Here is a 23,701-nt window from a genome sequence, read left to right as displayed (position 1 = left end):
CAGTCATGAAAACGAAACAAAAACCAGTCCCCTTGACCCCAAATCACCCTTTGCTGACCTGCTACAAGGCTTAAGGCACCCATTTGTCTGCAATGATTTACATGTTCAAACCTCTATCCCGTTACTAAAATGTTACTATCACACAACTGTGTTCATGTGGCCTTCACTAAAAATACAGTATCACTTCAGCGTGAACTCTGAGTTTGTGGTGATGAACATTTATCTGGTCTCCTGACTGGAAATGACCACAAGCTGAGTTCACCGTCAACTGCTCTCAGTCGTTCTCTGTTTTTGCTTTTTATGAGTCAGTCTTGAAAAAGTTCAAATAGGTACAATAATGTAACTGCACATGTCTGACATATGGCTTAAAATTGTTTTGCTGCACTGAGCCAGAAACTCAGACTTTGCAAAAAGTAGAATGTGTTAGTTTGTGACATCAAGTGACAAAATACTATTGCAAGAGTGCTTGTTTTTTTACACTTTATATATAAGATAATCATTTGACATTTTTATTGCCATTCTTGCTGTGATTTAGATAAGAAGATTGATAACATTCTCATGTCTGTTAGCTTAGTATTGTATCGTCCCTCAGTAAGAGGACAACAATGAGATGTTACCCAATTTTGCTGGCAAATTATTAGTGAACAATAACACACAAGCTACTGTGAGCTGTAACTGAAGCCAAAACAAGCTGTGCCTTAAATTCTCTGAACAAGCGTCTTGCTTAGCCTCCTGAATATCTCACTCTCTGTACTAGCAGGAAGAAAAACAAACATTCCCTCTGACTCTTTGACAGTCACACAAATCACTGTCAAAGCTAGTTGGAGTGATTTACAGGCTTCACAGCTTCTAAACTGACATGTTCAGTCACACCCTGAAAATCTCAGTAACTTCAATTAAGCAGTCCTTTTATCTTAAGTAATATCTCTGACAACAGTGATATCTGTAACCTACATTAAACAGTAAACCTTAACATGTCACCTGAGCAGCCGGTTAGCTTAGCTGGAGAAAGGGGGAAACAACTAGCCTTTGCTGAAAGGTAACAAAATACACCTACCAGCACCTCTAAAGCTAACCTAAAGTTTAAACAAGTATTTTCCTAGAGTCTCCACTGGTTGCCTGGTAACCTAAGTGATGCCAGGACTCCCTACCATTGGACAGAACCAGGCTAGGTGTTTCCCGCTATTTCTAGGCTTTGTGCTAAGCTAAGCTAACCAGCTGCTGGTGGTAGCTTGAGTGGTATCAATCTTCTCATCCAACTCCCAGCAAGAAAGTAAATATGTGTATTTCCCAAAATGTCAAACTATTCTATAATAGTTTTCAGTTTTCATTCGTCATTACTGGACATCTGAACAATTCTGAAAGCCAGTTGAAAAAGTTAGGCCTGGTGACTCTTGATGTTATCAGTACATTGTCAGTATACGCTACTCAGTCCTTTTATAGTTATTACAGCTACAACTAATAATGATCTTCATTTAGTTAAAACTATTAACACATGATATGAATAACTAACTAACTGTTAGCTAGCACAGTCTCTACTTGTACCCATAATTTCAGACAGACCTGACTGGCTGAATGACATATCCTCACTCGGACCATTTTCTGACTTCACTCCCATTCTGTCAAACTGCAGAGTCATAAAGCTCGACAGCATCGCTGGTAAGCTCAGCCAGTTCCACCTCAGTGTTTTTTTTTTTTTTACTACACTGAGGTCGTACAGAGGCAACCTGTCAAGGAACAGGCTTTAAAATTTAAGATAGTTTGCTGTTTATCATCAGCCTGCCTGCTCCCCCACCTCTCTGCTTCAGGTCTGGTCTCTCTGGGAGGTCCTGTCTTTAATTTCTACCCTATCTGTATAGCCGCCAGCGCCTGTCATCAGGTGAAATACAAACTCCAGGCCAATCAGGGTTAGAGGGATTAAATGACCGTTGGAGGGTTTTACATTGTTTTATTTTCCTCCCCTGGCAAAGCGGTTATGCTGGTAGATTCAGCTTTTGGCTGTCGCCAGGGAGAGATGAGTGATATGGGGACAGAAACGGTCAAATACAGAAAGCGTGTGTTGACTTAGAGAAGAAAAACGATTTTGAGGGATGTGGGTATAGGTGGAGACTCCTGCATGTAATTGCAGGTATGAGTGTGTGTGTGTGTGGGTGTGCATGCTGTCTAGTGCATGAATAGAAACAAGAAGTGAGAACAGACAGTGTTGTTATTACATTAAACTTGAAACATAACTAATCTCTATTGTATAAATATATATCAAAGAACTGCATATTTTCACGTTCTCTAGGAACTGTCCAGATGTGTAATTAGTCAAATTATTAACTGGCAAAAATGATCAAACTCAGAAGGAAACCTGATAGTTTGCAGAGTCAAATGAGCAAAGGGCAGAGGCCTATTTCAGATGGACACCAGATATATACTCAGTTGCAGAGGAAATGGAGGCTATTTCAGTATTGATTTTCTTCGACGAAGAACACGAGAGCACACGAAAGATATGGATTTGACATCTTATCTCTCAGACAAGTGGAAATACGGTTCCTACTGATTCTCATTTTTGATTTCTTAGATTATTTATGGCTGCACCACATCACCCACTGTTACTTCTGTTTAATCATTTAGTTTTTTTTTTACTGAAACATACCTGAAAATTCTTTGAAAAAGCAGATTAAATTCTTTTTCACCCAGATTTTATCTCCATACACATCCAACATTTGGGTCAGAAAATGTGTAGAAGTTGCAAATGCACTACTGATTACTCCTAAGAAAGTAAAAAAAAAAAAAATAACTACTGTGCTAGCATTGCAAATAGGATCCTTAAAATGAATGTATTGATTAATTTCTGTTTTGCTTTTCACATGTTTCCATATTCAAAAGAAATGATGTGCCATTCTGTATCGTCAAACTAAAATCTAAGATATGTGGAGCCTGGGACAAAATCTTACCAAGTGAGCATGTTAAAAACCAAAACACAAGAAACCAAACACCACGTTAGCGGGCCAACTAGGGGAAAATATGTCAACACACAATCTGTCAAATGTACCACTGATGAAATTATCAGTACCCGGTAAAACTTTTCTCAGAAACTCTTCATCAGCCTGATAAAAAAAAAGCACATATATCATCTACAAATCCAGCTTTCATCCAGATATTCATCACTGAGTTGGTGAGTGTGGATCTCTGTCGTCTCCTCTCACCTCTCGTTGTGCTCCTGGTAGACAAGACGTGATTTCTCCAGCAGGTATTTCTCCACATAGGCTCTGACAACACCACAAACAAACAAACAAACACACACATACAGACAGACAAAGTTAAAAGAGACATTGAAGAGAAAACTCCACTGCTGCATCTCTCATAACAAGTCTGTTGATGTTAAGACAACAACAGAGAAGAGAGCAGAGCTGCAGACTCAAGTGATTGTTAAGACATAAAGAAACTGAAGAAAGCTGCAAATATGAAAACATACAAACAAACAAGAGAGACAGTTAAATTTAATGTGATTTTAACAAGTCATGAAATGAAACTCAAGAAAACTTCATGGCTGATTAATAATGTTTCTCAACAAGGAATCAAAGTATTGTAAACCACAGTTATACATTTACAATGTGGATTCAATCAATACCAAATGTTTTATTAGGGCCCGAGCACCGACCGGTGCGAAGCCCTATTGAAACTGAAGGAGTTATTATTATTATTCCTCCGAAACAAACGCATTTTTGAGGGCCTAAACATGCACGAAAACTCATGAAAATTTGCACAGATGTCAGGACTGGCGAAAATTTCGATATTTTATGGGTCTCGAAATAAAGCGGGACAAAATGGCTCGACAGCGCCACCTAGAATTGATCCCCTCGATACAGATTGTCGTAGGAGAACGAAATTCGGTATGCATATGTATCATGACCAGACGCACCAAAAAGTCCCAAGGACACATAGCCTAACTCCAACAGGAAGTCGGCCATTTTGTATCAAAGTTGAAATTTTGCACCGATTTTGTCATTTCCAGCCCGCATACTTTAACGAACTCCTCCTAGAGATTTGACCCCAGGACTTTCAAATTCGGTCCGTATTATCTACAGGCATAGGAGATTAAAAGTTATTAAAACAATTCTCATTAGTCTTTCCTAGGGGGCGTGGCTGGGCGGCGAATTTCGATCCTTCGCCATGAAAAATGAAACGGCTATAACTCCGGCATACATGATCCTAAGAGAGCCAAACCTTTTGTGCTTCATAAGAGTCCCGCCCTGAACGGGTCCATGTGACAATACAGGATATGAGTCATAGCGCCACCTCCTGGCAACAGGAAGTTACATGTTTTACGCTCTGACGCCCTGTGGGCAGCACGGTGATGGAATCCAGCTGAAATTTACTGAGAATAGCCTCAAGACCTTGGAGATCTTATATTATGAAGTTGGTGACCCTTCGTTGAAAGGTGTTGCCATGGCGACGCGGCGAATTTCGATGTGACGCCATGAAATTTCAATGCCTTATAACTTGACTCCACGTGGTCTGATCTTTTCCAAATTTCATATGCTTGTTAAGAGTCCCAATCTGAACACATGTTCAGTCTCATATTTAGCGAAAGTCATAGCGCCACCTACTGGCAACAGGAAGTATCATGCGTCGTACTTTGTCTAATTACTCCTAGGAAATTTGGCTGATGCACCTGAAATTAAGTCAGCTAATAAACAAGACCTTGGTGATGCTACATTTGGCAGCTCATGACCCAAAACTGAATGCTGTTACCATGGCAACACATCCTTCGCCATGAAATATGATACTGTTTTTCAGGGAGAAGGGATTGCTCTACAGTCATGAAACTTGACACACATGTCTAGAGTGATGTCAGCTAAAATCCTATGTGGTCGCTTTGAATGGGCGTGGCAAAATGGCTCAACAGCGCCCCCTTTAAAATTTCAAATTTTTGGCCATTTCGCATACCTTGTATTTTAACGCACTCCTCCTACAGATGTCATCGTAAGGACTTCAAAATCAGTGTGTGTCATCTAGAGTAGTGTATGATCATGATGGTTTGGCCGTGGCGTGGCGTTGAGTTTTGATGTTTCGCCATGACAGAGGAAATTGATATAACTTGAGTGTACATGGTTGGATCTGCCTCAAACTTTACACAACAAGTCACTGACAAAAGCCCTTCGACTGAGCGTCACTTCGACATGCGCTGGGGTGCGAGGGCCCGATCATCGCTGCTTGCAGCTTTAATATTCATTTATTACATTTGTTAATAAAAAACAGTTACTACATATTGAAAAATAAACCTTGTAAACCAACCTCTTAATGTACCAATAATAAGTAATAATAATAAGATTTGAAATGATTTAAGTCACAACTCAACATAAAAGTTATATTGTAATGATTTTATCTGATCAATGAAGGATAATAAATAAAACTTATTTTTAACAAACCATACCCTGATGATTAATAATTATTAAGTAATGATTCAATCAGCATTTATGAGAGATTAAATGTTTCCCCTCCATCAACAGATGCTGGTTGGTCTACGACTGTGGATTTGTGAGTTGCATACTTGCAATTTCTAATTATGTGTTTCATATACTACACTATATTTTATATTGCGTGTGTGTATGTGTGTATGTGTGTGTGTGTGTGTGTGTGTCTCACCCCCTGACAGTGCCACTCTCCTGGTAGTTGACCTGGATGAACTTGCCGAAACGGCTGGAGTTGTTGTTGTGGGCCGTCTTGGCGTTCCCAAAGGCCTGAGGAGAAAATGGAAAGAGTCACCTTCAGGTCAACATATCAGCATAGACAGGAGATGATTGGCAGGTACAGCAGCGCTAGACTCACACGTCTTCGCTTGAATAGAGACTGAGGACAATTTCCCAGCTTTCGTTGTTAAAACTGGGTGGAAACAATTAGAGAGTTTAAAAAAAAACAACCCTCCATTGCACAACCAATACAAACTCATTAGGGCAGTGACGTGCATTTCACTACGGAGGAGAACAGGGGACAGCATCGTTTCCCCAGACGATCAGTAGGCGGGGAGATTTGCCAGACTGCAGCAGTGCTGACACTTGATAACACTCAAGATGAAAATGTCTGCAGCACTATTGCATGAAAGAATAAGTCTTTAATACCTAGATGTGTCTGTTTTTCACCCATATTTCATCCTTTTGATGTCACATCTACAGGCTCTTAAAAATACATCTGCACATGATTGTTATGATGGGAACTGAACTCTGAACCAAAGTGAAAAAATGTGTTAGGAGCAGAGGCAACAGCTACCAATCATAACGCTGCAACATAGGTCATGAGGCTCAGGAAGGGGCCCGCAAGAGGCACAAACACACACACACACACACACACACACACACATTCAGACACACACACACACTCAGACACGTCAACCATGCACTAAACTGCCAAATTCCTATAAAGGCAAACATGCTGCAGAGCTGAAAACAGACAGTCACGACTCATGGGAGTCTGTGTTTCTGCCAACACACACACACACACACACACACACACACACACACACAGGAGTCCATCATTAGAAGCCCCTGGAGGACTCATTCAGGTTCTCATTAGGGGTCTGATGGGCCCCAATGGAGCTGGTTAGAGGAGGAGGAGAGGAGAGGAGAGGAGAGGAGAGGAGAAGTAGAGAGACAAGGATGGAGAAAGAGAGACTTTTGAGGAGACAGCAAAGATGCTGAAGAAGAAAGAAAAAGAGGGAGGAGGAGAAGTGGAGGCCGAGATGACGAGAGGAAAAGCAGGAAAGAAAGAGAAATGAACAAAAGACAAGAAGAAAATACAACAGATGAGACGAAAGAAGATAAAAAAACAAACATGGAAACAATCAAGAGATGAGATTAAGAGGTGGAGATGATAGTAAAGGAGAGCAAGAAGAAAAAGGAAGTAAACAAGGACAAAATAAGAAGGAAAAAGGAGGAAGAGAGAACACGGAAGTTGGTAAAAGGAGACATTAGCGAGGGAGAAAAACATATTTTTATTTTTCAGCACCACAGTTCACAGAAGCAGCGGCGAAATTTCAGGCTGATGCAATCAGTATTTTGGAGTTATGACAAATGACTAAATAAGAACCAGCAGAGAGAGAGAGAGGAGGGAGAGGAGGAGGGAGGGGAGAGAGAGAGAGAGGGAGAGAGAGAAGTGGGCGTTAGATAATTGATTGTGGCTGCTGGGTGAATACTACAGCTCCGGAATAACACGGTTAATAAAAGTAAAATCCTGCTTTTGAATTGGGCTTTGATCTCTGAGATGATTCATTCAGAAACACCCTCCCCCCAACACCACCGACCTGACACACATTTAACAGCCAAATCAGGACAAACCAACTTTCATTCTGTGTCTCTCGCTCCTTTTTTTTTTTTTAAAAAGTATTTATCGCTTGTTTTTTTCTCATTTTCCGCTGCTCGTCCACCCTTCGATTCTCCTGTTCTTCTTCACTTCCAAACCATCCATCTTTCTTTTCTCTTCACCAGATCCCTGTTGGAGCTTTATGAGTCCTGCATGGACAGAGACACATAGTGAACCACGGAGAGAGAGAGAGAGAGAGAGAGCGGAGGACTGGCGGGGAGATCTCCTTCAATTCCCTCAATCCAAAATGTAAATCGAAACTGTAATTCACACGATAATGACAGAGCTTTCATCCTCAATAATTTCTGGATATATGAGCCTCTTCTGTGGCAAAATATTTCCAGTTTTGAGTTTTAGAGGAAAATCTACTTCCTGAGATGATTGAACGGAGAGTCAAATGAGCCCGGCTCGGATGGAAACTGTCAATGACAATCAAACCGGCGCGGGCGGCAAACAGAGAGAGAGAGAGAGAGAGAGAGAGAGACAGGGAAGACATGCAGTGCACTGGGTTTCTGCATGTTTGCGTGTGTTTAATAAGATTAAGTTTATAAAAAAAGATGCGGTGCAGTTAAGGGTGTGCGTGTGCTGCATGTGCGGATGCATGGCATGCTGCGTGCAGTTTGTGTGCGCTTTGTGTTAAGTGTGTGTGAAAGAGATTAATGAGCAGGGCAGCAGTGTCAGTGTGATTTAGTGGTGAACTCTGCTTCATGGTCAACGCCTGCTGTGACCACAGCACAGGAAAACACACACTGTGAATTGGTGATTACTGTCTGTGTGTGTGTGTGTATGTGTGTGTGTGTGTGTAGCATGTTTGAGTGTGTGGACAGACCAGAGGTGAGTGAGAGACAGAGAAAACAGCACACAAGAGAGATGGTGGCTGAGATTAAGAAACAAAACTAAACATAAATTTCATTTCATTTCAAGGTCTATATTTATATTCTGGGGCTCTACTGGAATATCTTTGCATGATTTACAGTTAAAAACTGCTTATTTATCCTATACTGGTCCTTTATGCAGCCCCTCAGCTCAGCCTCCGCCTGACACAGGCTGTTTTAGCTGCTGTCTCTTTAAGGCCCCCCTCCTGACAAGCCCATTGTTTTCTAATTGCAGCTTAGAGCAGCTCAGGAGGCAACATAAACAAACAATAATAGCAAGATTTCACTTCTATTTCTCTTTTTTTTTTTACTCAACTTTACTTATATATATATATATATGCATGCATGTTATCTTTATGTGTCAAATAGGTACAAATCTAAATAATCAAAATGTACTTATTTGACACATAAAGGTAACATGCATGTGAATATAATACCGTCCAACTTTTAACACAAAACAATAATCTCAAAAATTATTTACGACGGTATTTTCTTCACATACACAGTAAGTTAAAGGATACGTTCATCATTTTTCAGTCTGTCTTAAAACAAACAGTCAGGTGTCCATATAAACACTGAAAGAGGTTTTCCTCGCTGTAATCATTCCTCCTGTTCATACTGGCTATTAAAAGATCCCCTTCAAATATGCTTTCAGTGTAAGTGATGTGGGGCCAAAATCCACAGAGTGTCCACACAGTCATGTTGTGCACAAATGCATTTAAAAGTTTATCTGAAGCTTATATGAGGCGTCAGCAGTCTGAGTTAGTCATATCAAGTGGATATCTGCCATATTTACTGTCTTCTTAGCCTCAAATTCCCTCCTTGTGTTTCCTTGTTGAGCTGCGGTGGAAGTATAGTAACAAAGAGGGACTTTGGCACTAAAAGGACTGTAATGCTGAAAGATATCTGCTTGATTTGACTACTTTGGAAGCTTCATATTAGCTTCAGATAAACGTTTACATATATTTTTTCACAGAGGGAGGCTTGTGGGTTTTGGCTCCCATCATTTACATTGTAAGTGCATAATGAAGGGATCTTGTAATGGTCAGTATGAACAGGAGGAATCATTACAGCAAGAAAAACATGTTTGAATGTGCATTTAAGCACCTGACTGTTGTTTCAAGACAGAAATGAGAAAAATGTGAACCCGTCCTTGAAGTAAACCTTTATTTTCGACTTCCAAAGCTAACATTTTTTAATCATAATTATTGTATTTGTTTGTATCATGGTCTACAGTATTTATGACAGGCATTCATTACAACACAGCTGTTGTTTGTTATCTTTAAAAAGAAAATGTAGCCATCCAAAAACAAGAAATACTGACTGGGTACATTTTTCTGTTCCCATACTAGACTTAAAAGACTGAATTGTCATTTGAATTTAAAATTTAACATGACTCAATACAAACTGAATTAACCCCAACCTTGTTTGCATAGCCTGTGGTGCAATATGGAGTCCAGAAATAACCAACTACAGTGTATTAAAAACAGCTCACCACAGCGTCCTTTTACACAAATCAAAGATCCAGCGCTTTGCCGGCCATATGTTACATTTTATGTTGAAGCGAATGTGCTGACCCTAAGGCTTAATCCTGCTGTGACTGTGTGTATATATGTGTGTGTATATGTGTGTGTGTATATGTGTGTGTGTGTGTTTGTCTGTCTGTCTGTGTTTAAATCCAAATGGCAGCATTGGCTTCATATTAACAGTATGCTAATGTATGCTTATGCGCCGTTAGCCCCCGTGGGCTGTTCCACGCTGTCACATTACGTTAGCCAGTTGTTTCCTCCACTGCTGCAGAAAAGCTCCGTCCTCCCTCAGCCTCGGAGGAAGCAAGCAGTGGGTGCTGCTATTTCTGAACAGGATTTATCTTGTTAAGTGTTGAAGGGAGAGGGACAAAATTGGAGCTAGTCTGTTAATTAGCATGTCAAGACTTTCCTCAAAGCAGGGGCTAAAATCAGCTCGAATACTAACGCTAACAACCCGGTGCTCTCGCTTTCCTTTTTCTTTCTTTGTCTTTTCCTCCTCATACGGCGGCACTGTTTTCACATACTGTACACTCTCAAAAACCATTAGGTGACCTAGATTATGAAAAACAAGTGGAGACGTGCTAAAACCACTGCTGGGCTCGCTTCCATTAGCTGTGTTTCATGGAGGGCTGAGTGGTTAAAATTATTGATGCTGGCGGCAGCAACTGAGGCGAAGGTGGCTGCTTGTTTCGGCTTTTTTTTTTTTTTTTTGTCGGTTTATTTGAATATCAGAAGGAGCTGATATAATTTGGGTGGAGGGTGCGAGGGAGTTGGGGGGGTGAATGGTGAATGAAAACATGGCCAGCAATTTAATTTTTGACCTCTCTTCTTTGTTTTAGCCATAGATATGTTCTAGGTTTTTATCTACTTCAGGGCCAATAATCAATCAAATAGGCCTTTTTCGCGGCTGATATTTTAACTTGTCATAGTATGAAAAGCACCAGTGTCACTAATAACATTAACGATGGCTTTGTTTAAAGGACCAGTGTGTAGGATTTAGTGGCATCTAGCAGTGAGGCTGCAGATTGTAACCAACTAAATACCCCTCCCCCTCTCCTTCCCCTTCCAAGTGTGTAGGAGAAACTATGGTGGCCTCAAAGCTCTCTAGAGCCAGTGTTTGGTTTGTCCATCCTGGGCTACTGTAGAAACATGGTGGTGCAACATGGCGGGCCCCGTGGAAGCGAACCTGCTCCCAATGTAGATATGAAGGGCTCATTCTAAGGTAATGAAAACACAACATTTCTTATTTTCAGGTGATTATACACTAATTAAAACATACTTATGAATATTACTCTTTTAACACTCTTTTATTATTTTAAATTGCAAATATTTGCTGTTTTTCTTTGTCATATTTGACAGTAAACTGAATATCTTAAGGTTTTAGACTGTTAGTCAGACAAAAGAAGCAAACTGAAGAATCAATGTGGCTCTGAGAAACTGTTTAATCAATAATGAAAATCCCAGTAATTGTTAAATGCAGCCATAAACTGATTATTAAAAGAATGACTATTATACAACCACAAATGTTTTTCAAGGAGAACAATACACTATCTTGAGTGACAGCTGTGATTCATACCTTCTGCGTGTGAGGTAGGGCTGCAACTAACAGTTATTTTCATTATCAATTAAACTGCAGATTAATTTATCAATTAGTTGATTTATCATTTAGTCTACGAAAGATTAAAAAAAGTAGTGAAAAAATGGCATTCACAATTTTTAAGAGGCCACAGTAATGTCTTTAATTTGCTTTTGTTGCCTGACTAACAGTCTAAAATGTTTAGGTATTCAATTAACTGTCATATAAGACAAAGAAAAACAGCAAATCTTCACATTTGAGAAGCTGGAACCATCAAACATTTGGCATTTTTGCTTATAAAATGACTGAAACTATGAATCTGTCACACAGCCAATTTTAGCAGCACATTTTACAATCCCACACAAAACTCACTTGCTGCAGAGACAGTTTCCTGTTTGGACACAGAAGGTTATTTTTGTCTCATGTAAATTTTGTCTTTAAACCAGCAGGTACTGTAGGCTCAGTCTTCTTCCGCCAGTTCGCGCTCACAAAAACCAAACCAGAAACCAACGCTCTGCATTCAGCCTGTGGGTAAACAGCTACACGGTCTGTATGCGGAGTGTCAACCAGACTTATACACACACACACACATACAGCACACTGGCATTTTCTAGGGAACACACTGAAATATTTCAGTAGCAGATACAGTAAATGCCATCACTTACACATACACACTCTACTGATCACAGGCTTTGTGGGAGACACTAACCCCATTTGCTGCTTCATTAAACATCTATAACATGACAAGAGTAGACTGCCAAGTTACACTGCTGATACGCATGAACAGTTAAATGCACACATGCACAAATATACACACACACACACACTAAATTGCACTTTTGACAGCTTCATCACTGGTAAAATAGCCGATAGCTCTCTGGTAGTGTCAGACAATTAGGGCTAGTTTCATTACAACAATGGAGAACCAGACAGAGAGAGAGAGAGAGAGACTAGGACACTTCTACTCATTCAAATTAAAGAAAGAAAAAAAATATTCATGAATGTATGAAAACATTCAAGGGATTTACTGCAAGCGTGTTACTGCCCTGCCCTCTAATCAAAGGCTTCCTCTTTCAAAGACGTGTTCAGTTGTTGGACTTATAGCGAGTGTTTACGCCAGAGAAGCTAATTTCAGCCCACTGGGCTGTTATTAAAGCAGACGTCTGCTCCTCAGTGTTTCTCTGCCCTGCGAGCATGTTACAGTGTGATGAAAATACAGGAAGTGACAGACACAGAGGGTTGAGGAGAGGACATCTGGCTAAATGAATCTACCTTATAGGCTGATACTGTATGAATATTTTCAGTAAGTACACATAATACAGTAGTAAGGAATCAGCCTTCTTGCAGATACAATACATGAGTTTCAGTACCTATACCATAATTATACTTTTTTCAATACCTTACTATAATAAATAAATATAGCACGTTTTTCTCAAATGTTACGTGTTGGCTAAACAAAAGCAGCCACACAAAAACTTTTCTTAAATAACAAAGCCAACAATTATCATTTAAATCAGTTATCTGATCAAAAACTAAGTAAAGAAGAGAGATTTGATGCCTTTGATGTTTTGGGTTCTTTACATTTTTCATTACTTTATGTTGCTGGCACATTGTAGTTGGAGCCAAAAATGTATTGAGGTTTGATGCAATAGTAAGCCATAGTTACAGTATATGAGGACAGTTTTAGGAAAGGTCAAGCGTGGAAAAAAGTATGACTAAAGGCACCTTTAGACTGTGGGGCGACAGTGATTGTGTAAGTTTATTGCACATTGTATTAGACGCCTACAATAAAATCTCATCAGACTGTACGATATCAATTTAAGGCATGTCAGACTTTGCACTGAATGCACGGTGAATCATAGCACTGTATTGTGATATACTGTAAATAGAAGGAAGTATATGAAAGTAGTGGCATATCATCAGCTTGCATCATCCATCTGTCATTGTTTTTGGTTTTGGAAAGAACATATTAAAGAGAAAGAGTGTGTTTTCCTGATAAACTTTGTTGTATAACGATATTATATAAGAAAGCGTTATGCCGGTCAGTGCATTCTGTGCCGTTTCATGTTGTACTCTGATTGATTTGTAGTTTGATGTGGGCCGTAGCAGCAGTCACATTGTTAGAAATCGGTCCTACATTTCCGACACTGTCAAAATCTTCCCTCAGGCTGTCTTTGGTTACCAAAAATCGAAATGTGTCGTCGGGTGCACGTGTCTCACGATGCGATCTAGGGCACGGTTTCGGATTGACAACCAAAGATTTTACCTTATCTCTCTCTCTCACTATTGTCAGCTTCCGTCTTAGACAGCCCACAATCACACAGTGTAGAGCACAGTGTGACTTTAATGAAGTTACTCCCAAGTTGATGGTTAGGAGAACTCACAAGATAAAACAGTGGCATTGAGATAATGAAGATAATGAACAAAGCATTAAAATAGATATTTCCGAAACACAAAATTATGCTTTTTTTTTTTTTTACTTTGCTCAAATCTCCCTTCTTTGAAGTTTTACTGATTCAAGCCTCTGAAACAGTGAAACCATCTTTCACTCTTTGGTTGACATATGAAACATTTGACACAAGGTTGTGAGTAAGCATCGCTCGGCTATGAAAGGTCACGAGCCAAAAAGGTCTGTGAGTCGTGAGTGGAGTAAACAAAATGGTTTCTATTTTAATTTCTGTAATCACTAGGGGGAAAACTGAGTTTAAGGGAACTGAAAAAAGGCAGAGAAAGAGTAAAAAGAGACAAATATAGTCCTATACATGCTGTAAGTTCAGGTCTACTGTATCTCATCACGTCTGTCGTTTTGTATCCTCCTTCCCCCGTGTCTTGTTGTCAAACGGCATCTGGAACGGCAGAAATGCCTTGAAAACAATCTTTCAGAATGATTTCATGCTGTGTGGATTCCCCAAGAGGGCCATCTGAGTCTGCTTTTAGACCCAAAGGAGGTTTTTTTTTTTTGGCTTTACTACCTCCACATTCACAGAGGCACTCAGAGAGATGACATCACATCGCATTCCTCCGCTAGCAGGTGCAGCTCGGCTTCACATGACAGGCTGAGAAAACAGAGCGTGTGTGTGAATTTGCGGTTTGAAGTAGCTTCGTTGCCAGCCGTTCCTCTAGGTGTGCGGTCAGCCTTAAAATACACACTCACACGGGAGAGCAGGTGCCCGCGAGGAGCTCTGCACTACGTAGCAGCGGGCCGTAACATTCATATGATGTGACACATAGCAACATTGTGTGAGTGTGTGTGTGTTTGCACTCAGGTGCACTACCTCCTCAATCTGTTTAAGACTTGCTAAACACCGAGTTTCTAAACTACTATCATGTACGTCTGGATGTTCACAAGCCCTCATTAACTGGACTGGCTGGTGTTTGTCACAAGCAGGTGGGAGGCTGACTCATAACTGGAAGTTTCTGTGCTCGATCCTCTGCAGGAAGAGAGAGGAAGGACGCTGGTATCACTGCCAAAATGCCTCCTCACAAGGCACTAAACTAAGGCCGCAAAGATTAAGGGACAATTCTTCCATTGCCACTTCCACTGGCTTTATAACCTCCCCTGTAATACTGGGCAGAGAAGAATGTGCAGATTTATGACAAAGTAGCAATCATATGGCTCTAGTCAGAGAACTGAGTATGGACCTGCAAATAGGAGAGCCTACCAGAGGATGAAGTGCCAACAATTATCAGTTCAGAATTAAAAGTATTTAAATCATTTCAGCACTACATTCAAATACAACTAACGTGAGCTTTTAAAAAGCTAAACTGGTGGCAGAGTATTAATGTCTTTACTGTCAAAATTCTGCTATTATTGTGATTTTTGCTCTTTCTTTGTAATGTGAACACATGTTGAATCAGTAAAAGCCTCACTGTCTCTTTATAAAACTATTTATAAAACTACTTAATAACATGAAGAGAAGCAGCCGCTTAAAAACATCACGTCATCCTGTCGCTGCACCAAAATACTCCAAGAGTAGTGCTTCATTTGAGCGCGACAACTTTGACAAAATGCATGTGTGTAAGTTACCGTGAGTGTACAAAGATCATAAATAATGTGAGAAAAGCTCATGAAGTCGGGTCGGTCAGATCTTCTTTAAACTTTCTTTCTGCTTTGGGTCTGTCGCTCCCTAGACTCTCATTCTTCTCTCTATCTTTCAGCTCCTCTTTCTCCTGTTTCTCTCTTTTCAGACACACGGGATGAGCCCTCCTTTCTAGGAAAAAAGGAAGGATGGGAGGGAAAAGGAAGTGTAGACGAAGGAGGAGGCGTACGGTTACGTAATCCTGACACCGAAGGGCCTCTTCATAACAGCCAACATGTGCAGAACGGAGGTGAGATAGTTCGGGCGACGGAGAAAATAAGAAATTCAATACAGTATTTGGACAAGCCTTGAAAATATGCACATATTCAAGCAAACATTCACTAATATCTACAGTACAATATGGCCATCAAACACCTCCTCACTTCCTTCAGACTTATAAAAGACCATTACCTCATGTCCTGTTTAAATGTTACCATTTACCTCATTTACTGGACGAACACTCATTACAGTCAGTTTAGTGGACACAAAATAATTTCCAATCATTGTCTCCTACTGTTAATTAGCGACACTGATACTTCACTAAACTGGACAAATAATCTTACTCACATTCTGAACAAACATCAGTATTTTCTCAGTACTAAACTCCAGATTTTAAAAGTGCATTACTGTTATATTTCCTTCACTTGAAATGATGGAATATCTTATGCCTTGACAGGAACTTTTTTTCCCCTGATGAGCAAATATTATTTCATAGTATTGAGTAGCTGTGTGCCTTGATTAAATGTTAGATGTGGGAGTTTATGTGTGTTTATTGTGCATTTTAATGTACTTTTCTTGTGCATCTCTGTTATTAGTGTGTGTTCAGACAGAACACAAAGCGAATCTCAGATGTGATGCCATTACATACAAAGTCAATGCAAAGATGCAATATATGCGAATTTGCCAGGGTTGGTGTGAATTGGTGTGAAAAAGTTGCATGTATCTTGGGGTTTTTATGAAACTGCTTCATAAAAGTACAGAGACGAGGAAAAAGGACAGACTGGAGATATATGGAAAGCCAAAAATTCCCAAAATTGACATCTGAAGCCACACGTTGCCTGCACAATGTTGCGTCTTTGGCCATAGGGTAGAAATAAGACCAAAATAACAATAAGAATCAGGTGTTCTGGTGAGTTCTGAGCTCAGATAGAAGCTGAACTGAATACAAACGTACAGGCACACTCCCACAGACACAGTCTGTTGCTAGCTAGCTTACAGCTAATGTACAGTCGGTACGTTAGGTGATTGGAGTGAATAAACTCAAACGGTCTGGGGGTCAAACTCACACGAACGTCGCCATAATATTGTGACGCATCTGAACACGCCATAAGCCTATCTGCAACGTTTCTCCATAACGGACATTAAACTTGATCCAAGATAAAGGCATCAATGTTAAGTATCGTATCAGTTACATCATTTTGACACCCTCAGAATCGACTAGTTTTTTGGTTTCACCTCTCTGAAAAACCAGCTCTCCATGTGGGTGTAGTTATGGGCTATTAGTACTCTGCTATTAGGTGACACACTCTGACACAGAGTTTCGTTTCATGTGGTAGGCACGAGCAGTTAACGTCACAGTCTAATAACTGGCACTTGACATGAAAAACCTTGCTCATAGACAATCATCCAATTGCATAAATGTCCAGTATTTATTGCTGAATTTGACCACAAAAAGGTTTCAAACTGGGAAACGAGCTGATGTTGGCCTGTGGATCTGCAGAAGGGTATAACAGACACAGCTGTAAAAAAATGAAAGGCTTTTTCAGGAATATATGCGGTTGTACTTGAAAGTGTTCCAGTACAACAAAGTATTTAATATACTTTACAGCGGAGAGAAATACAGCGCTGAAAGAGGACTGCAAGTGTATCGTGGAAGAGATATAAATAAAATCAGTTAAAGAACAAATGTGAGCCAATATTCAATAACCTGAAGCTCACATGACTGCATGAAAAAATAAAGAAGTAGTCATTTGTCTTGGCTGCAGAAGGAATATTGGCAGTTTCCAGAGATTCAGATCATACTGTACAAGGACAGAATAGTCCCCTGCACATATATATATATTCTCAATCATCCAGAGAGAAGCTAAAGTTGGCTCCCTTTGTGTCTAAAGCGCCGTGTTTCTGTACATTCCCAGGATGTGCCAGCATGAATGAACAGTTTTAGTCATTTGCAGCTCTTCATTCTTGTCTGTTGTGGATGTGTCAGGGTCATCCTTTTCACCAGGGGCCCATTACTCCATTCACACACGTGCACGCATACTGCACATGCACAAAAACACTCACATCTGCTGTGCACCTTTATTATAATACATCTCACATACACAGCATGAAAAAGGAAGGACAGAAAGTCACGTGAGTTCCTTTATGGTCCAGGAAGGCAGAGACACAGAATAATCCATGACTAATACACACACACCTGTGCTTCTCTAGTTGAGAGGACCAGTATTGACGTAATGCATTTACTATCCCCTAAGCATCACAACCAGGTGCATGCTTAGTCCCAAACCTGACACCTTTAAAGATTTTTTTTTGCCTTTATTTGATACTAAACAGTAGACACAGATGTGGAACAGCCAGTTGAATTCAATCTGAGGACATTCTGGTCATGTGGTATCTGTCTTCAAGCTATTAGGACGCTCCCCTGAACCTAATCCTAACCTTAAAATAGCCTTTTGAAGATATGAGGAATGTCTGAAATGTCCTCGCTCTGAAAGTCTAAGCTCTTATTGGTTTCCACAAACACAAAGTACCTGGTGTAACCTGAGGAAAGGCAACATAACAATCTCTTTTTAAACTGTTAGCCAACACCTTCATGCTCAAGGGCACTACGGGGACGAGGCCACATCATGACTCAAACCTGTGACCTTGTGGTGCTTCAATGCATTTGATACTTTCAGACAAACATTTAAATATAAGTTCCACGCAGCCGCAAACATCTGTAGAGAGTTCAGCAGCCCGATGAGTCGTGCGTCGGGTCGGGTTCGGGCTGTTTTTTTTTTTTACGCAATGCTTCGGGCTCGGGTTTGATTATTTCTAGCACTCTCTCTGACTCTGCCGATCAATCTGCGAGTCATGTTGCAGGTACATATGCAATGGTGACTGGGAAGTGGGAAAAGAGAGAGAGAGAGTGTGTAGCCAATGTGTCAGTAATCGATGAAATAAAACAAAAACTTGCCAAAGAGGAGCTTCTTAAAATCCACAATGATTCAGGGAAGGTCACTGCATTGTGGAAACATTATGACCTTGTTGTGACAATAGACAAAAACTTGTCAAGAGAATTGTGATCATACTTCTGTTCTGGATTATAACTGTTTGGACTGTTGTCAAGTTCATCTGGGGAAGATGATCATTGATGATCATCTGGCCGATATTCAGAAAAGGTTAATCTACTAACCGGTGAGGACAATAATTTATTATTTTAAGATGCTTTAGTGTAACATGATGATAGTTGTTAAACCTGACAAAGATCTGAGTAGGATCAAAACATTGTCTTATCTGATTAAATTCTGTGACGTGAGTAAGTGTGCAGGCGTTACTACTGTTTTCGTTTTTTGTAGTGTGTGTGTTGCCATTAAGCCGATGGTTTATTGGCTGGTAGACGTCTGTATGTTTTGTGCTAATGGACCGCTGAGCCATTTGTGTTTGTCTACTGTCGTTGTCAGATGAGTTATTTTTCAGCCTCTCCAAAGCAAGCATATTGTCTTTGAAGAAATCCAGCCTAAGGTCTTGGGTCGGGTTTAGGGTTCTCAAATTCTGCAATATCAGGCAAGTTCAGTTGGGTCAGGAAGGTTCGGGTCTCAGTTTTAGGCTCGTGCAGATCTCTACACGTGTTGAGAAGAGTTAGAGAGCACGTTGAGAAGAAGACAACTCACATCTTTCTCACACTCTCTCACATACCATCACGCACACACACACAATAACACACACACACATACACACACATCCTCTCTCTCTCCATAAATGGTTTCTGTCACTGGAGTGCTGGGCCACATCTGGATCCCATTGGCGTCAGGAAGGGCTGAACACACAGGCCCAATAAAAGCCTCCTTCCACTGCACAGGACTGTCAACAGGCCCTCCACCACTGTCAGCGAGGGGGTGGAGACAAGGAGGGAGATTAAGAGAGAGAGAGTAAAGAGGTAGAGAGAAGGAGAAAGAGAGGAGGAGGACAGGCTTTCAGAAATAAAGGGAGGAAGAGAGGAAGCATAAGAAGTGGGAAAGGTATAATGAGAGAGGAAGAAGGAAGAAAATAGAGTAGAGAAGAGGGAAAGGAGTGTAAGATGGAGTGGAGGGAAAGGGAAAGAGGAAAGATTGAGGAGGGAGAAAGAGAGGTACACAAGCCAGAGGAGGAGGATGAGGAAGAAAACAACAGTGAAAGGCAGAGATACAAGTTATGTTTCTGTTAAAATAGTGCGCAAGTTTCATGAGATTCTCTAAAATGTTATTACAATAAAAAGTTAATGTGTGCAGTATACACATTTCATACATATATTCAGGAGGAGGAGATGAGATTGCATAATTAATCAAGCACCACTACCTCCTACATGGTGGTATTTTATTTCTGCTTCCAACACAAAATGGCATTTGTCTTTTTTCCTCGCTTTTTTAAAAGGAAAGGTTTGACATTTTTGCTTTAATGCTGAAGAGTTAAATGAGATGATTGATACCACTTAGCTGGAGCTAACAGTTGGTAAGCTTAGCTAAACATAAAGACTGGAAACAGGGGGAAACAGCTAGCTTGGCTTCGTCCAAAGGTTAAAAAAATCCACCTACTAGCACCTTTAAAGGTCACTAATTAACACGTTATATCTGGTTTGTTTAAACCATAAAAAACCCACAGTGTAAAAAAGGAAAGTTGTGATTTTACAGGGTTTCGTGTCAGACTCTTTCTTAGCCGGGCAAAGTAATTTCCTGGAGTCTTCGCAGTAAGCAGAGACTTCAGGAAGTCACTGTGAATGTACAGAGCCAGGCTAGCTGTTTCCAATCTTTATGCTAAGCTAAGCTAACCGACTTCTGGCTCCAGCTTCATATTTACCATCCACACATGAGAGTGGTATCTATCCTCCCCCTTTAACTTCCTGCAAGAATGTAGATAAGCGTATTTTCCCAAATCTTATGATTAACATGTACGCTGTGGTGTTTTTATCAAATGCTGCAGTAAAAGAGAAGCGGGTGACATGCAACAAGGAGATGAGATGTCGCAGTAACGTACATGCTCAATATTCTAGTTAGTGGGTAGCAGCATGACTTTAATGTTTTGTTATGAAGGTTATGAAGGTTGAAGAATCTGTTTATTTATTGCAGTTTTTTCTGTATGCCATGAATATCTGGTGTTTTTTGCAAATTAAAAATGTGCATAAAACCAGCCGGATGGACAGCCACAGAGACACAGACAGAGGGAGAGACAGGTCTGTATTTAACTCCACCTGATGAAATGTTTATTACTCGACCAGCTCTGAACAACCGGCTGCAGAGCAGTGCGTGTGTTTGTGTGTGTGTGTGCGTTTTTCCGTGTATGTAACTATTGTCTATGTCAAGCTCAGCCAAACCTCATAAATGTCCTCATTTCATGTCGCCTGCCTCGTGCTTCCTCTGCCTGAGTAGCTGTTAGCAGGCTGTGATTCTGAGTGTGCGTGTCTGTGTGTTAATTTCAACCTCGGCTACAAGCCCTTCAATAAAAAACAGCCTGCAAAGAAAAATGTAAACCTTTCAACAAACATTAAAACGCCTAATTGACCCCAAACCATCTTCGCTTCGATCCAGCACGCTAACACACCACAGCTTCGCCGTGTCTGGCAAATTCTGAGTGTTTCTGGGAGTGTGCTCGTAGCTGGTGGTGAGTGTGCAACACCGCGCACTGTGACTGACAGAAAATGTAACTCAGAGCGCGAGGTGGTGTGGGAAAATCCCACGACTGAGTATGTTGAAGTGCTAATCCCTCAAGAGCTGGACTTCTACATGCTGCAGTGTGTCCGCTGCGGGGAGTGATGATTAATTTAGAGATCTGGATGGGAGGGTGGTGTGTGTGTGTGTGTAGTGTGTGCATACAGTGCATTTATGCTTGGATGTTGTGATGTATGTAGTGCGTTTAGTGTGAGACGAATGGTTGGCTGCGTGGAAACAGTTTCACCCCTCCAAATAGACTTTCACTATATATGTGCGTGTTTATCACTTTATTACTATGCCAGACAGAAATAATAGGGCTACAACTATTTGTTATTTTCATTACCTGACAATTTATTTAGTCATTTTGACAATAAAATGTCAGATAATCGTGAAAAGAGCTCATGGTGATGTCTTCAAATATCTTGTTTTGTCTGATCAACAGCCCAAACATCCAAAGATATTCAGTTTACTATCATGTATAACATAGAAAATCTTCAAATCCTCATATTTGAGAAGCTGCAGCCGACACATATTTGGCATTTTTGCTTAAAATATTACTAATATAGTTATGAGATTATCAAAATAGCTGCTGATTAATTGATCTACTAATCACTGCAGCTCTAATTAATAATAAACTAATGTGAGTAGGATATCGTTCACATCTCTTTATTACAGAGGTATTGTCATTTGCTCTTTAACTTTTATGATTTCTTTTATGTTTGAAGTTCAATTTAAAGATTGTTTAGTACTTTATAGATTGAGAGGCTACGGTGGCCTTCTGGTAAATGAACAATTGTAAAAATACACTGAAACTTATAATATAAACAAAGCTATTTTTTTTAGTTAAAAACTGAAAGTTAGAAGGTTTGCATTCAGTGAGGAGAACTTGTGGTGTATTATGTGTGTATGTGTGTGTGTGTGTGTGTGTGTGCGTGTGTGTTGTACATAAATGCTTTGTTTACTGGGGGTTTTGCAGGGAAGGCAACACTGGTTACGACCTCAGGCGTTTCCTCTCCCTCATCTTCTCTTCCTCCTACACTCCACTCTTAAATTCACTTCATTAGTTCAGTTCAACGGGCCTCAGCGAGCTCATTTTTGCTTTTTATTTCCTCATCAGCTGTGTGGTCTCCAAGTGCTACAGTTTATAAAATATATAGAAGTGAATTTAGGCTCTTATGCAACAGCTTTGTCATGAATAAACATCCAACTAATCTAAACAATAACATGCACTACACACATTTGGAGATATATAGTAGATAAATTAGTAAAATATGATTGTTTTCACTCTCTGTATAAAATGGACTTCAATGTTTGACTCACCAACATCTTATTATGGCTCTTAAAGCATTAAATTTTGCCTTACTTGCTCTCCTTGGCGAAAAATACCGCTTTAATAAGCAATCATTAGAGAGAAGTGATAGTGTCGTATTGAAGAAAAAAATACTGACTAATCATGCAAGAAATGACAAAGCGGTTTGGTAAAGATAGGAAGGAATAAAAGCCACAACGTCAATATTTGCGGTATTCTGGTCATTTAAATATTTCTCAAAGACAAAGATAGAAGAAGTACAACGAACCTCATCAATCACGTCGGGCCTGTTGTGTCTGAAAGGTCAAAAATCATCAGAAAGACAGATTGCCACTTCAGTCAGAACAGCAGAGTCACTTTCTATCTTCGGTTGTGCTCATTTGTCCGACAAACACCTCACATTACACTCTCACCACTGCATCACATCACTGTCATATCTGCTCACAATAATTCATGTGTGTCTTGAAATGCCCTTTCCCTTTCAACAGCAGCAACACCATTATCATCGTCTCGGTGAACTGACTGAGACAAAATGTTCTCCACTCAGGGATTCACACGCTGACAGTGAGATGATACACATTTTCCAGTGCGGCTGCTTGTTGGGTGCATCTCACTGGCAGCCGGCGAGGCCTCCAGTTATACTTTATGTTACTGTTCTAAGGTTATTGTTTCTCACCCTTCGGTCTGCTGACATCGCACATGAACAAGTATGTTGGAGTCAGCCAAGCCAACCTCATGTCTTTGCCAGAAAAAACACAAAGTAGATGTTTAAGATCAACCTTAAAATAAAGCAGTTGGATGGGAATCTGTTTAAGAGTAAGACAGGACTGATAAGGAGATAACGGAGTAAATTTTCTCTTCAGGGACGGACATGTAACATCTGAGCAGGTGTGGCTGCAATTTATTGCTAGAACTAACAGTTGATGGTGGATACAACATTTCTTTCTAGTTTCAAACCGGTGACCTTTTGGTTAAAATAAGCTTCAGCGTGGTTAAAATTGAAATGTCGTGTTACTGGTTGACTGGACTGAGATCAAAAATAGGGAAGAATGTAAGTTGTTGATAGCTAAAAGCAGGAACTCTCACTTCTCACCTCAACAA

At 40.3% G+C, this 23,701-nt stretch overlaps 1 protein-coding gene across 4 annotated transcripts in view; it reads right to left on the bottom strand.

Annotated features, from left to right (window-relative positions):
- The window catches only part of LOC137183406 (unconventional myosin-IXAb-like), a 160,191-nt gene that overhangs the window by 75,169 nt on the left and 61,321 nt on the right, over positions 1–23,701 (bottom strand). For all 4 annotated transcript variants that reach the window (XM_067590435.1, XM_067590437.1, XM_067590438.1 and 1 more), the window contains exons 3-4: positions 5,638–5,732; positions 3,195–3,257 (exon numbers count right to left, since the gene is read on the bottom strand). In XM_067590435.1, coding sequence (XP_067446536.1) covers positions 3,195–3,257; positions 5,638–5,732 — 158 coding nt within the window. The remainder of the gene's footprint in view (positions 1–3,194; positions 3,258–5,637; positions 5,733–23,701) is intronic.

Source organism: Thunnus thynnus, chromosome 5 (genome assembly GCF_963924715.1).
Source record: "Thunnus thynnus chromosome 5, fThuThy2.1, whole genome shotgun sequence".
NCBI classification, from domain to species: domain Eukaryota; kingdom Metazoa; phylum Chordata; class Actinopteri; order Scombriformes; family Scombridae; genus Thunnus; species Thunnus thynnus.
The sequence above is the reverse complement of the archived record's forward strand: the minus strand, read 5'-3'. Positions and strand labels throughout refer to the sequence as shown.